The sequence below is a fragment of the Haematobia irritans genome, chromosome 3 (assembly GCF_050003625.1).
Source record: "Haematobia irritans isolate KBUSLIRL chromosome 3, ASM5000362v1, whole genome shotgun sequence".
Lineage (NCBI taxonomy): Eukaryota > Metazoa > Arthropoda > Insecta > Diptera > Muscidae > Haematobia > Haematobia irritans.
The window spans coordinates 153765775-153781837 of record NC_134399.1 but is presented as its reverse complement, the minus strand read 5'-3'; the positions used below and the strand labels follow the sequence as shown (position 1 = coordinate 153781837).

The 16063-nt window shown below is 35.7% G+C and overlaps 2 protein-coding genes across 2 annotated transcripts in view; both read left to right on the top strand.

Moving 5' to 3' along the window:
• LOC142231250 (uncharacterized) overlaps window positions 1–1464 on the top strand; it is a 41794-nt gene extending 40330 nt beyond the window's left edge. The window contains exon 4 of the mRNA XM_075301868.1: window positions 1304–1464. Within this exon, the coding sequence (XP_075157983.1) occupies window positions 1304–1464 (161 nt within the window). The remainder of the gene's footprint in view (window positions 1–1303) is intronic.
• A 536-nt stretch (window positions 1465–2000) lies between these two features.
• On the top strand, window positions 2001–14554 carry Idgf4 (Imaginal disc growth factor 4). The gene is made up of 3 exons (XM_075299193.1): window positions 2001–2231; window positions 13166–13726; window positions 13789–14554. Exons 1-3 carry the CDS (start codon window positions 2108–2110, stop codon window positions 14433–14435), a joined length of 1332 nt encoding a protein of 443 aa, XP_075155308.1. The 5' UTR covers window positions 2001–2107; the 3' UTR covers window positions 14436–14554.
• Window positions 14555–16063: the final 1509 nt, after the last annotated feature.

Sequence of the window (16063 nt, the reverse complement as noted above, 5' to 3'; positions counted from 1 at the left end):
TAAAGACCTACAGTCGAATTGCTTAAGTTGGGATGGACCGATATAGATAAATTTTTAAACGGTACTTAATGGATATATACTACACTGAAAAAAATATTGTCGTGGGGTCAAAGATTTCATGTCTTTAAAATACGAATGCAAATTTTGCTTAGCATAGAAGACGAATTTCTCTAATATAAAGCTTTTTTCCTTGCCCAAAAGTCGATAAACTTTCCAATGAAGTCGTATTGTCCTTATAATTAAATGATTTCACTTAAAAATGGGTATCATAACATGAAAGAAAACATTTTTGGGTTAAGGTCAACTTGACTTTAATAACTCAGAAAAATTCTTTAAAATTAATGAAACTGTATTTAAATTTGTTGTCTTTTTGCATCTTGACTACAAAGCAAAAAATCGTTCAAATATAGGACATGTTTTTAAACACTTTATTTTAAAGAGGGTTTTTTTTTTGAAACTTAGCAGAATTTCTACTGGAAGTCGAGTCTGAATTTGGAAAATAAAGTTGTCGGTAACTCGTTTTTAAAGGACTTTGATAGCATATGGAAAAAAAGTGGGAAAAACGAATAATTAAAATTTGCTTCCTAGAAGCAAGTACACAAAACCCAAATTTAAAAGAGAATTTTGTCTTAAAAGTATCCTTACTTGTATTCTCCGCTTCTATGGCTCGGAATCAATACCAACATTTTTAAAGTAAAGACAAAATCTTTGGAACCGGGCATGTATTTTTTCAGTGAAACATCACACACAAAACGCCAACTGGATCGGATATATAAAGTAAAATTCAGAAAATGTATATTTATTGCGAAAACTGCTTAAAACAATAGATTTCACCTTAAAAGACTTTTTGTAAAGTAAAAATTAAATCCATCATTAGAAGAGCATTTCTGGTGGGACATGTACATTTGAAAGTTAAGCCAAGGAGATGACTATATATACACCTAAATATTACAAAATAATCTATAAAATGTTTCGTCTTCACCTATGTTTCTTATAAATTTCATACATATAAAGAAGAAGTGAAGATTTCTAACTGTCCCAATTCCAAAAATTTAATTAACCTTTTGTTGTGCCGGTACAAACTTCCGCCTTACTTGTAAATGTCTAGTAATTTCGCGTGATATATCTAAATCTTATCTCACTGTGTTTTGTGAACAATAAACAAAGGGGAAGATGGATGGACGGATTGCTAATACCACATTTAATCTACATTTAATCCTTCCAACGTAATTCGTATTCAGAAGCTATATTGCTTGAACTATCAAGCCGTTGCCAACATACTGTTGGTCACATATCTTCCCAGTGAATCGCAATGAAAACTATTTATATTTTTATGTCAAATATGATAAAGAATGTTCAAATGTAAACATTTACGAAGTTCTATTTGTCTACACTGTGATTGCCTATGACAAGACCCGTCTTGAATACAAAATAAGTCAGAATATAATGTGGAATCACATATGAGATTCTTATCGCACAGGTAATGAAACACTGTTCCTACCGATTTGTGGTCAGCGGAGATATGTATTTAAAATATGATCTATATTTGCTCTTGCTTTGATATGACATCACTAACTACAAAAGCCTCAAGTAAACGAACATACAGTGAATGAGAACATTCTATCAAGAAATAACAACAACAATAGTAACTCAAACAAATCACTACAAGGTATTGTTGTTATCTCTAATTTGTTTTAATGCTCACAATACGATTTCTGTTTGTATAGGGTTGCTGTGTTGTTGTTGTTATTGATATTCGTAAGCCGCACTTTAAGCATCGTTTGGCATTTGTTGTTTGAATTTAGATTACTTTTTCATTTCGTTTTCTATGGGCTCTCAGTGTCAGACTTTTGGGATTTTTTTGTGATGGAATTGAGAAGAGACTGAAAGTAAAAACAATAACAATTTTTTTTTGGTTTTTGATTTCTTTGTAATTTATTTTGCTTGTCTTAAAAACCGACTTTACTTAAGACATCATTGGGGACAGTGATTTTAGTTTGTATTTCAATTTCGGTGCGTAAAGATCGCCGGAGATTATTTTTGTGTGTCGATATTGTGTGTGAAGAAATTTACATATATTCTTTGGTGTGAAAGGGAAAAAAACAAAATGAAATCATTTATAGTGTTATGTGCCTTGTTGGGGGCTATTACCATCCAACAAAGCTGGGCCAATCCGGCCTCAAGTGCTCATTTAGTTTGCTATTACGATGGCAATTCCTATGTCCGTGAAGGTAAATAAATAAAACACAAAATCACAAAAACTTTCCAGCTATATATGCAAAATAAGCCGGTATTAATAACTTTTGTTTTTACGAAGTGTGATATCGATAAACATATTCGTTATAATTAAACTGATGTACTATAAAAAAAGTTGACCTTCATACTCAGTTGCAATGAAGTTATGGTATTTGTCTTAATGGTACTAGCGCAGTTGGAAGTACAGTGAAATCCCTCAAATTTGGACACTCTTAAAACCGGACACCTTTCAGAGGGAACGTTTGCTATTTTAACACATCACAATTAAACTCTCCTAACTAGACACCTGCCATATGTGGACCAAATTTGGCAATCAAGAGTATCTACTTCTAAGAGGTTTCACTGTATATCATAAATGATTTTAATAAATTAACAAGATCTCATTACTTTGTGTGACGTGTCCCTCACAAATTCTTCGATTTGTTTTTAGAATTTTCCAGATTTTTGATTTTTTTTCTACAATTATGTATGAGTTTATAAATTGTTTCATTCAGTTCATTAAATGTTTTTTTTGCAAAATGTTAAATAGGTTATCATATATTAATTGACACACAAATCACAGCCAATATTATTACTAAGAAATGGGACACATGTTAAATTGTTTTTTTTTTTTTTTATTCAATGCTAGCCGTTTCGAGTTTGTTTTTCTCAGTAAAAAAGATTAAAAGCTTTTAATGTTTACTCGACTATATGATAATCAATTTGACATGGACGCTGTATAATGTTTGTTTGGAATATATAGATGGTATACAGCAGTGTTGCTAAGTTAGAGGGTTTTTCCCTCTGCAATTTAGTTTTTTTTCCACGATTTGGGGTAACAATTATTTGGCATTTTTTAAGGGTAAAAAAATATCTTACGCCTAATAAAGTCAAACAATGCTCAACCAAATTTAATTGAAGAAAAAAGACAACACAGGTTCCTAAATATGAACAAGTAATGCATAAGCATGACTCTCGCTAACCTTTTCAAATGCGTCTGTTGAATGGACATTTTCAATGTTCAAAAAATTAAGAAATATAGCATTTTAAGAGTTAAATACTCTTTAAATGATGGGAGTCATAATTATGTTTCTAAAAGTGAAATGATTAAATTATTTACTGCCAACCATTTGTACACTGCCAATGTAAAATATTTAGATATTGTCGGTTTTTTTTTTTTGTCGAATAATGTACATTTTTACTGAATTTTATGTTTTTTTTTTGTTTCTACTTTATAAAACGAATTTTAATTTTTAAATAATTTTAAAACTTTATGCCTTGACTTATTTTATTTTACCTAATATATTGATATACACATAGACCCAGCAAAAAAAATTTGGATGTTCTTGTAAAGGCACAATTTTAAAAGCACTTCCGAAAATGTAAGATGTTCTTTATATTAGCTACACAGGAAGTTCTTTTAATTCAATTTTTTACATGCTTTTTTTCATATTTGTAATGGGTAATTTTAACTTTTTGGTTCAAATGGGTTAAAAATAGAGTAAGAATTCATAAAATGCAACAAATTATTAACCCTAGGATAGGCGATAAGCTTTCGATCACTAAGCGCTCAAAGTCAAATTTGGTCTGGCCTGACCAAGTACACGCAGAGAAGGAATATGATCACCTCAAACATGTTTCAAGAGCAAAATGTTATTTTTGGATGGTAACCATGTAACATGTTTGTCGCAAAAATGTTATTTTCTCGCCAAACATAACATGATTTCCGAAAACATATACATAATTTCTGAGAAAATAACATGATTGCGGTGAACATGTTACATGGTCACCATCCAAAAATAATATTTTGCTCTTGAAACATGTTTGAGGTGATCATATTCCTTCTCTGGGTGTAGTCTATCCTAGGATTAAAATTTTGTCGAAAAAATGCTAAATCAAATCTAGCAAAATTGTCAATTTTTGAAAATATATAAAAATTATTAAAACATCATAAAAAGTATATAAAAATGATTTATTTGGTAAAATATTACTACATTTTTTAATTCACATCCAACACACTGAATTCGAATCATACCTTAAAAAGTGATGCAAATTCAGTACAACGGCTGTTAAATGGTGGATATCCGTCCTATGACAAGCCCATGTTAAATTCATCGCTTCTGCGCCAATTTTTCACCACTTCTAGATCCAAAATGAACATTTTCACTACCTATTTGGCGACGTTTTTTGCTGGGTATTATTACATTTGTTTTGAAGTGTATATAATTGTTTCTTACGAAATTTGTTCATTCACGACAAAAGTGATTCACGCGTGTCTCGACAATTTCGTGTCACTCGCACACCTCATGTGTAAATATTAATGATCTTAGGATTAAAACTCATATTTTTGTGAATCTGAATATTATTGCGAGCAACTTTGACAATTTTATATCCGATCCGGCGGAAATTTTGTACATGGTATATGGTCTCTAACAACCATGCAAAAATTGGTCCACATCGGTCCATAATTATATATAGCCCTCATATAAACCGATCCCCAGATTCGGTTGCGGAGCCTCTAAGAGAAGCAAATTTCATCTGATCCAGTTGAACTTTGGAACATGGTGTTAGTATACGGTCTCTAACAACCGTACCAGGATTGGTTCATATCGGTCCATAATAATATATAGTCTCCAAATAAACCGTTCTTCAGATTTGACATCCGGAGCCTCTTGGAAGACCAAAATTCATCCGATCCGGTTCAAATTTGGAACGTGGTGTTAATATATGGCCGCTAACAACCATACCAAAATTGGTTCATATCGATCTATAGTTATATATAGCCGATCTCCAATCACAAAAAATTGGTCCATATCGGTTCATAATCATGGTTGCCATTCGAGCCGAAAATAATCTACCAAAATTTTATTTCTATAGAAAATGTTGTCAAAATTTTATTTCTATAGAAAATTTTGTCAAAATTTCATTTCTATAGTAAATTTTGTCAAAATTTTATTTCTATAGAAAATGTTGTGAAAATTTTATTCTTTTATGATTTAATAATATACCACGTCTTACTTACAATTTAGAAGACGGTGTTAGGAGGTTTTAAGATACCTTGCCATCGACAGCTCAAGTAATTCGATTGTGGATGGCAGTGTTTAGAAGAAGTTTCTACGCAATCCATGGTGGAGGGTACATAAGCTTCGGCCTGGCCGAACTTACGGCCGTATTGTTTTTAAATATCTTGCAATCGGTAACTTCAACCCAATTAATGCAAATTTAGATGAAAGTATTTAGTAGTATTTTGAGCTCAATGCATAATAGAGAGTGCATAAGATTAGGTCTGGCAGAATTTTCGGTCATATATATGCCAGACGTTTACTGTCTACTTTTTCATTCCACACCCAGTTTCAATTATTTTGTTTCTTTCCCAGAATTGAGTGTAAATTATTAGCCCACTTAAAGCTTCCCAAATGATAATTAATTACGTCCGCAGTCATTTAATACTAGATGCAATAAGCGGTTCGTAAATTCAAGTATTCAAGTAGACAGTAAGAGAAAATAATTGGTATACACTTTGATTACCGAAAGAGCTATTTTAAATTATCGTTCCAATGTTGTAACGAACTCTTTTAAATGCAATCTATTCTCACATAACTGAAATTGATCAATGTTAATTTCAAAAGTTTTTACGATTTTCATACAACCAATTCAATACATACTTATTTTTCACTAATGCTATAGCTTTTTTGTTGTTCAAACTAGAACTGGTTTTCGTCAATTTCTTTAGTTTGCTTTCATTATAGAAACGTAAGTGATCTTGTGATCAAAACAATTACACTTTCATTGAGAAGCTTTTGCGGAAATATTACATATTTTCCTATAAATGACTAATTGTCAGGTGGCAGAACAATTGGGATGTGTTGGCTAGAATTTCTGTCTGAGTCAATTGATAGACTTTTATAGAGATTAGCATTTTGTGAAACTGATATATTTAGACTAGTTGTAAAATTTAAATAATAATGACTTGAATATAAATATGAATTATCTGAGATTATAGTCACTTATTACAACGATAAATAATTTTTGTTTAATAGTTATTGCAATGATAATGGGTCACTGTCTCGCAATGGTTACCAAGGCGATGGTCCTAGATTCAACTCATCTAAACATCAACTGCTGCATGGTTTTGATAATAGGTTGTGCTCTGCACTGCGAGATGATTTGCTAGAAACTTCTACGAAAGTCTGTCATCCACAATCGAAATACTTGGGTTGTGGTTAGAGGTGTGCACGTGACACGAAATTGTCGTGACTCACGAAAATTTTCGTGATTCGTGCGTGAGTCGTGAGTCACGCTCATGACAACAGCGTGAGTGTGCGTGAGCGTGATTAACAAACCAAAATGTCGTGGGTGAGCGTGAGTCACGAAAATAATATCTTCGTGAGTGTGGTTGAGTAACGAATTACACTCACGAAAATATTCCTGCTCACCAACATAAAACGCTTAAGAGTTAAATTCAATTACAATTTTAGTGACACCTGGGATGTTAAGAGTTTAATAACACTCTCGATTTTAATAATGCTCATGTTTTCAGACACTTCGGTAAGGTAAATTAATCATAAAATTATTCGTGAGTCACGATATTTTTCGTGAGTCACAGTATTTTTCGTAAGTCACGACGTTTTCGTGCGTGAGTCACGACGGTTTCGTGCGTGATATGGACCTAGTTAGGCATGGTTGTTAACGACCATATACTAGCACAATGTACCAAATTTCAACTTATGGGGCTATATATGATTATGAACCGATATGGACCACTTAAATATCATATACTTGCACCACGTACCAAATTTCAACCAGATCTGATGAATTTTGCTTCTCCAAAAGGCACCGGATGTCAAATCTGGGGATCGGTTTATATGGGAGCTATATATAATTATGGGCTGATAGGAACCAATTCCTGCATGGCTGTTGGATACCATATACTAACATCACGTACCAAATTTCAACCGAATGGGAAGAATTTTGCTCTTCCAAGGGGCTCTGGAGGTCAAATCTGGGGATCGGTTTATATGGGGCCTATATATAATTATGGACCGATTCCGACCAATTTTTGCATGGGAGTTTGAGGCCATGTGTTAACACCACGTACCAATTTTCAACTGAATCAGATGAATTTTGGTCTTCCAAGAGGCTCCGGAGGTCAAATCTGGTGATCGGTTTATATGGGGGCTATATATAATTATGGACCGCTGTGGAGCAATTTTTGCATGTTTGTTATAGACCATATACTAACACCATGTACCAAATTTCAGCCGGATCGGATGAAATTTGCTACTCTTAGAGGCCTCGCAATCCAAATCGGGGGATCGGTTTATATGGGGGCTATATATAATTATGGACCGATGTGGACCAATTTTTGCATGGTTGTTAGAGACCATATGTTAACACCATGTCCCAAATTTCAGCCGGATCGGATGAAATTTGCTTCTCTTAGAGGCCTCGCAAGCCAAATCGGGGGATCGGTTTATATGGGGGCTATATATAATTATGGACCGATGTGGACCAATTTTTGCATGGTTGTTAAAGACCATGTACTAACACCATGTACCAAATTTCAGCCGGATCGGGTGAAATTTGTTTCTCTTAGAGGCCTCGCAAGCCAAATTTGGGGGTACGTTTATATGGGGGCTATACGTAAAAGTGGACCGATATGGCCCATTTGCAATACCATCCGACCTACATCAATAACAACTACTTGTGCCAAGTTTCAAGTCAATAGCTTGTTTCGTTCGGAAGTTAGCGCGATTTCAACAGACGGACGGACGGACGGACATGCTCAGATCGACTCAGAATTTCACCACGACCCAGAATATATATACTTTATGGGGTCTTAGAGCAATATTTCGATGTGTTACAAACGGAATGACAAAGTTAATACACCCCCCATCCTATGGTGGAGGGTATAAAAAAGGTGAAGAAAACTTTATGTAATTTTCAAAATCGACCACTTTACTATTGATCAAAATAATCCAAATAATAAATAAGTATACATACAGAGTAAACCGAAAAGTGAAGGCCAGTTTTTATCGCAATCCACGCCCTAGTGGTAGAAAACTTGTAGTAGTAGAAAACTCATGAGCTTAGAATATTTCGAAAATGGATGCGACATATTTTGGACTAAAGCCATTGATGTTCCAAAAAAGTGTAAGAGACCACCGATATACAAAAAAGTTTGACTTGAAAAAGCCAAGGAGTTGCTTCGCTTGCATAAAAGTGGTCAGATATCGAATCGAAGTTTTCCCCTATGAGAAGCCATTCTAAATTGAGATGTTTGTGAACAAACTAAATTGTCGGGTTTACTTCAAAAAGAAGTCAGCCGAAAATTTACACCTTCGATTGGTCAGCAAAATTCAAGCGCTGTCGATAGTAATCGTGTGCAGCAGATGATCGCTCCCCGCAAATATTCATCGGCCATGAGTTTAAAATAAATCACGAATATTATCGAGAAAATATCTTGAACACAGTATTGCTCTGGGGAGAAAAACATATCGGCTGCAGACCGTGAACATTCCAAAAAGACAAAGAATGACTTAAAATGGAGGTTCATCGTTTCGTTTGTAGTAGAAACGGTAGAACCTTTCTACCGCACTATAGCTACTAAAATTTAGGTCCGGAGCACTTTGGAGAGTAAGGCTGGCGCTAAAAAAGTATCATAGTGTCGACCACCTCTAGACAGTATTTAGCGTGAAATGTTTTAAACAAAAGAATTTAAAAACAAGTATATAGGGCCGTAAGTTCGGTCAGGCCGAATCTTATGTAAGTTTTATGTAAAAACTTCTACTAAAGACTTCATCCACAATCGAATTACTTGGGTTGTGGTAATACTTGCCGATTGGAAGATATCTTAAAACTCTTTAACATAGACTTCTAATTGGATTAGCCCATATATTAGGTATATATTAGGCAAACAAAGCCTGATTAAAGGCCTGTACAATTCAGTTCTTCACCGGTATGAAATTTTGCGCTGAAAAAAAAGCGGCAGAAGTAAAATATAAAATATATTATAACAGCAACTTTTGTTATTGTGAAAAAAAAATGAAAAAAAAGGAATTTCGTGTTTTGATAAAATACTGTTTTCTGAAGGGAAAAAATGCGGTGGAAGTAAAAACTTGGCTTGATAATGAGTTTCCGGACTCTGCCACAGGGAAATCAACAATAATTGATTGGTATGCAAAATGCAAGCGTTGTAAATGAGCACCGAGGACGGTGAACGCAGTGGACGCCCGAAAGAGGTGGTTACCGACGAAAACATCAAAAAAATCCAATAAAAAATGATTTTGAATGACCGTAAAATGAAGTTGATCGAGATAGCAGAGGCCTTAAAGATATCAAAGGAACGTATTGGTCATATCATTCATCAATTTTTGGATATGCGGAAGCTCTGTGCAAAATGGGTGCCGCGCGAGCTCACATTTGACCAAAAACAACAACGTGTTGATGATTCTGAGCGGTGTTTGCTGCTGTTAACTCGTAATACACCCGAGTTTTTCCGTCGATATGTGACAATGGATGAAACATGGCTCCATCACTACACTCTTGAGTCCAATCGACAGTCGGCTGAGTGGACAGCGATCGGTGAACCGTCTTCGAAGCGTGGAAAGACTCAAAAGTCCGCTGGCAAAGTAATGGCCTCTGTTTTTTGGGATGCGCATGGAATAATTTTTATCGATTATCTTGAGAAAGGAAAAACCATCAACAGTGACTATTATATGGCGTTATTGGAGCGTTTGAAGGTCGAAATCGCGGCAAAACGGCCCCATATGAAGAAGAAAAAAGTGTTGTTCCACCAAGACAACGCACCGTGCCACAAGTCATTGAGAACGATGGCAAACATGGATGAATTGGGCTTCAAATTGCTTCCCCACCCATCGTATTCTCTAGATCAGAGGCCTATTTTGAGGCAAAACCGAAGGAGTACTATCAAAATGGTATCAAAAAATTGGAAGGTCTCTATAATCGTTGTATCGCTCTTGAAGGGAGTTATGTTGAATAATAAAAACGAATTTAAAAAAAAAAAAAATGTTTTTTTCTTTGTTAGACCGGGGACTTATCAGCCAACCTGTTATGGTCCAATTTTTGTGTAGTTAGTACCAAATTTTAGCAAGATCATATGAAATTTGCTTATTCTGGAAGAATTAGAATCTGGGGATCGGATTATAATTATAATTAACTGTGGACCCGTATGGACCACCTTTGGCATGGTTGTTGACACGACCATATACTTACACAACGTACCAAGAAATTTGATCTTCCAAGAGCCTCCCGAGATCAAATCTGGTTATCGGTTTATATGGGACCTATATATAGATATAGTCCGATATGGACCAAATTTTTCATTTTAACCGAATCGGACGAAATTTGCTCCTCCAAGAGGCTCCGGAGTTCAAATCTGGGGATCAGTTTGAATGGGGAGAATTTCACCGCGCCGCAGAATAAATGTACTTGATGGGGTCTTAGATCAATATTTCGATGCGTTACAAATGGAATGACAAAGTTAATATACCCCCCATTCTATGGTAGAGGGTATATAAATGAAAAGCAAGTATATATAGTAGTAAGTTCGGCCGGGCCGAATCTTAAATACCCACCACCATGAATCAAATATAATAGTTTCCTTTGAAAATTTCAGGGGGGTTTTGATGACAGATATTTTCCCAAGCAGATCAGTTCAACCAGTACGCTTCCCACAGATAAATGTAAAGATTTTACCTATGAAGACTACATCAGATTCTGAATTTATAAGAACAATTTTTTGTTAGAGTTTCAGAGGAATCATAAACATCTCTTGTAAGTGTGCACATGCATATGTAATGCAACAAAGTAAAGCGCCATATTTTTTATACCTACCACCATATAATGGTGATGGGGGTATAATAAGTTTGTCATTCCGTTTGTAACACATCGAAACATCGATTTCCGACTATATAAAGTATATATATTCTTGATCAGGGAGAAATTCTAAGACGATATAACGATGTCCGTCTGTCTGTCTGTCTGGCTGTCTGTTGTAATCACGCTACAGTCTTCAATAATGAAGCAATCGTGCTGAAAATTTGCACAAACTCGTCTTCTGTCTGCAGGCAGGTCAAGTTCGAAGATGGGCTATATCGGTCCAGGTTTTGATATAGTCCCCATATAAACCGACCTCCCGATTTGGGGTCTTGGGCTTATTGAAATCGTAGTTTTTACCCAATTGCCTGAAATTTGAAATCTAGAGGTATTTTATGATCATAAAGAGGTGTGCCAAAAACGGTGAGTATCGGTCCATGTTTTGGTATAGCCCCCATATAAACCGATCTCCCGATTTTACTTCTTGGGCTTATAGAAGCCGCAGTTTTTATTCAATTTACCTGAAATTGAAAATCTAGTGGTATTGGAGGACCAAAAATACGTGTGCCAAAAATTGTGAGTATCGGTCCATATCTTGGTATAGCCCCCATATAGACCGATCTCCCGATTTTACTACTTGGGCTTATAGAAACCGCAGTTTTTATCCAATTTACCTGAAATTGGAAATCGAGAGGTACTTTAGAACCGTAAAGAGGCGTGCCAAAAATGGTGAGCATCGGTCCATGTTTTGGTATGGTCCCCATATAAACCGACCTCCCGATTTGGGGGTCTTGGGCTTATAGAAACCGTAGTTTTTATCCAATTTGTCTAGAGATACTTGAGGACCATCAAAAGGTGTGCCGAAAATAGTGAGTAACGGTCCATGTTTTGGTATAGCCCCTATATAGACTGATTTCCCGATTTTACATCTTGGGTTTATAGAATCCGTAGTTTATATACAATTTGCCCGAAATTGGAAATTTATAGGTATTTTAAGACCATAAAGAGGTGTGCCACAAATGGTGAGTAGAGACCGATATCCCGAGTTTACTTCTTGGGCTTCTAGAATCCGAAGTTTTCATCCAATTTGCCTGAAATTGGAAATCTAGAGGTATTTTCGGGCCATAAAGAGGTGTGCCGAAAACGGTGAGTATCGGTCCATATTTTAGTATAGCCCCCATAAGAACGATCTCCAGATTTAACTCCTTGGGTTTCTAGAAACCGTAGTTTTTATCCGATTTGCCTGAAATTGTAAATATTCTGGTATTTTAGGCTCACAAAAACGTGTATCAGATTAAGTTTTTATCGGTATATTTGGTAATGCCTCCATATAGACCGACTTCACTTCTTGAGGGTTTAGAAGGCGCACTGATCATGAAAATTGCTTGAAACTCAATGTAAAATTTCCAGATTTTACTTCTCGGGTGAAAATCTATAGATTTAAGATTTCAAATCAAGACGTTATTTTATAATTTTCTTGCACACTTACAAGAGATGTTAATGATTCATCTAAAACTCAAACAAAAATGGTTCTTATAAATCCAGAATCTGATATAGTCCTCATAGGTGAAATCTTTAAATTTATCTTCGGGAAGTATCCTCAAGTCCTCAAGCCCTCCTGTAACTTCAAAGGAAACCCTAATATTTGGTTCATGGTGGTGGGTATTTAAGATTCGGCCCGGCCGAACTTACTGCTGTATATACTTGTTAACAATTAAAGTTGTCGAGATTAATACCATTTGCCACTAAATTGAACATTCTCTGATATACAAATTTTTGAAATATTATTTCTAACACATCACGATGGTATCATAGAAAAATTTGATTTAGTTGTGATCACGGGTGTGTTTCATGGACATGCGTAATGAAAATTACTGCAGCAAATAGTAGCGCAATAAATAAAAAATATTATTATAGGTGCCATTACTTAACTCTGATTTTAAGACTTTAACGCTTGTTTAGCAATTATCATAACTTTATACAAAACTTGGCGAATTTATGCAATTTTTTAATGAATATTTCTCCTCACCTACATGCGAATGACGTCATCCCTTATTGATGCTTATCTCTCTTGTTTTTTGTTCATTTACAGGTCTTGCAAAATTGACTTTGCCCGAATTGGAACCTGCATTGCAATTCTGTTCTCACCTTGTCTATGGATATGCCTGCATTAACCCTACAACCAATAAACTGGTAAGCCGCAATGAAAAGCTGGACTTGGATGTTGGCACCGGCTTGTATCGCACTGTCACCGGATTGAAGAAGAAATTCCCTCACCTCAAAGTTTTGTTGAGTGTTGGTGGTGACCATGATTTAGTTGATTCGGATAACAACCCCTATATGACTCTGTTGGAATCCAGCAATGCTCGTATTCCCTTCATTAACAGTGCCCATGCCTTGGTTAAGACCTACGGATTTGATGGTTTGGATGTTGCTTGGCAATTCAACAAAAATAAACCAAAGAAGGTTCATGGTTCATTTGGTAAATTCTGGAAGGGTCTTAAGAAGACTTTCACTGGTGACTTTGTTGTTGATGAAAAGGCTGAGGAGCACAAAGATGGTTTCACTGCTTTGGCTAGAGAATTAAAGAATGCCTTACGTCCCGATGGTTACTTGTTGGGTTTGACTGTCTTGCCCAATGTCAATTCGTCACGTAAGTTTGTTACAGATGATTTCTATGTTCTTGATAAATATTTGTAAAAATTTTCAATTTAGTATTCTATGATGTCCCTGCCCTTGTCAATAACTTGGATTATGTTAATTTAATGGCTTTCGACTTCCAAACACCCGCTCGCAACCCCGAAGTAGCAGATTTCCCTGCCCCCCTCTATGAATTAAGCGAACGTAATCCTGAAGCCAATGTCAACTTCCAAGTTCAATACTGGTTGAATAATCACTGCCCTGCCTCGAAAATTAATGTCGGTATTCCCGCCTATGGTCGCTCCTGGAAATTGACCGAGGATTCTGGCCTCACTGGTCTTCCACCAGTAATGAAAACCGATAAGTCTGGTCCAGCTGGTTTGCAAACTCAAGAAGAGGGTCTCTATAGCTGGCCTGAAGTATGCGCTAAATTGCCCAATAATGCCAATCAACATTTGAAGGGTGCCGATCAACCTTTACGCAAGGTTGGTGATCCTACCAAACGTTTCGGCAATTATGCCTACCGTGCTGCCGATGACAATGATGAAAATGGTCTTTGGGTTGCTTATGAGGATCCCGATACTGCAGCCAACAAAGCTGCTTATGTTAAGGCTAAGGGTTTGGGAGGTGTTGCTCTTGTTGACTTGTCCTATGATGATTTCCGTGGTGCTTGTTCCGGTGACAAGTATCCCATCCTTCGTGCCATCAAATATAAGTTGTAAAACATCAACGCAAATTATGTGATAGGTTAAGATTGAAAGAGAAAGAAAAATGTATCCTAATACTTGAGATTTTATATTAATATTCTGCTTTGAATAAATGTTAAAAAAATATAAAAAAATGTGTTTAACTGAAGGAAAATTATAAAAAACAAGTATATCAGGCCGTAAGTTCGGCCAGGCCGAATCTTATGTACCCTCCACCATGGATTGCGTAGAAACTTCTAAGAAAGACTGTCATCCACAATCGAATTACTAAAAAAGTCCATACGTGGTATATATTAGACAAAAAAGTTATGTATAGGTAAGTCTACAAATAATTACGATATGGACTTTTGCACGGTACGTAGAGAGCCAGAATTGAAATATGGGGGTCGCTTATATGTGGGCTATATACAATTATGGACCGATGTGGACCAATTTTTGCATAGTTATTAGAGACCACATACCAACACCATTTACCAAATTTCAGCAGGATCGGATGAAATTTACTCCTCTTTGAAGCTCCACAAGCCAAATCGGGGGATCGGGTTATATGGGGGCTACACGTAAAAGTGGACCGATATGGCCCATTTGCAATACCATCCGACGTACATCAATAGCAACTACTTGTGCCAAGTTTCAAGTCGATAGCTTGTTTTATTCGGAAGTTAGTGTGATTTCAACAGATGGACGGACGGACGGACATGCTCAGATCGACTCAGAATTTCACCACGACCCAGAAATATATATAATTTATTGGGTCTTAGAGCAATATTTCGATGTGTTTCAAACGGAATGACAAAGTTAATATACCCCCATCCTAAGGTGGAGGGTATAAATGAAATAAATAATAATAATAAAAACGGATCAAAGTCCGTTAACACTTAAAAAAGATTTTGGCCACCCGGCAAAACAACTTTCATACGATCCGATTGTACTTCCGCGTACGTTGTCAGTACACGCCTCTGTTTTCAGTATAACTTTATACGCAATTCATTCGGCCTGACCTAGTTTTCGTCATAGTTACCTATTTTTATACCCTTCACCATAGGATTGTACCACATCGAAATATTGCTCTCAGACCCCATATAATATATATATATATATATATATATATATATATATATATATATATATATATATATATATATATATATATATATATATATATATATATATATATATATATATATATATATATATATATATATATATATATATATATATATATATATATATATATATATATATTCTGGGTCGTGGTGAAATTCTGAGTCGATCTAAGCTTGTCCGTCCGTCCGTCTGTTGATATCCCGCTAATATGGTCGCTAATATGGTATCTAGCAACCATGCAAAAATTGGTCCACATCGGTCCATAATTATATATAGGGCCCATATAAACCGATCCCCAGATTTGGCTTGCGGAGCCTCAAAGAGAAGCAAATTTCATCCGATCAGGTACATGGTGTTGGTATATGGTCTCTAAGAACTATGCAAAAATTGGTCCACATCGGTTCACAATTATATATAGCCCCAATTATAAACCGATCCACAGATTTGGCTTGCGGAGCCTCAAAGATACGCCAATTTTATCCGATCCGGCTGAAATACGTGGTGTTGGTATATGGTCTCTAGCAACCATGCAAAAA

What these genes read in the sequence shown, in the direction of transcription:
- Idgf4 (XM_075299193.1), top strand. Translation starts at nt 2,108, where the DNA reads ATGAAATCATTTATAGTGTTATGTGCCTTGTTGGGGGCTATTACCATC. An exon ending in CAATTCCTATGTCCGTGAAG is followed by an intron (nt 2,232 to 13,165) that starts GTAAATAAATAA and finishes GTTCATTTACAG; the next exon opens with GTCTTGCAAAATTGACTTTG. An exon ending in GCCCAATGTCAATTCGTCAC is followed by an intron (nt 13,727 to 13,788) that starts GTAAGTTTGTTA and finishes TTTTCAATTTAG; the next exon opens with TATTCTATGATGTCCCTGCC.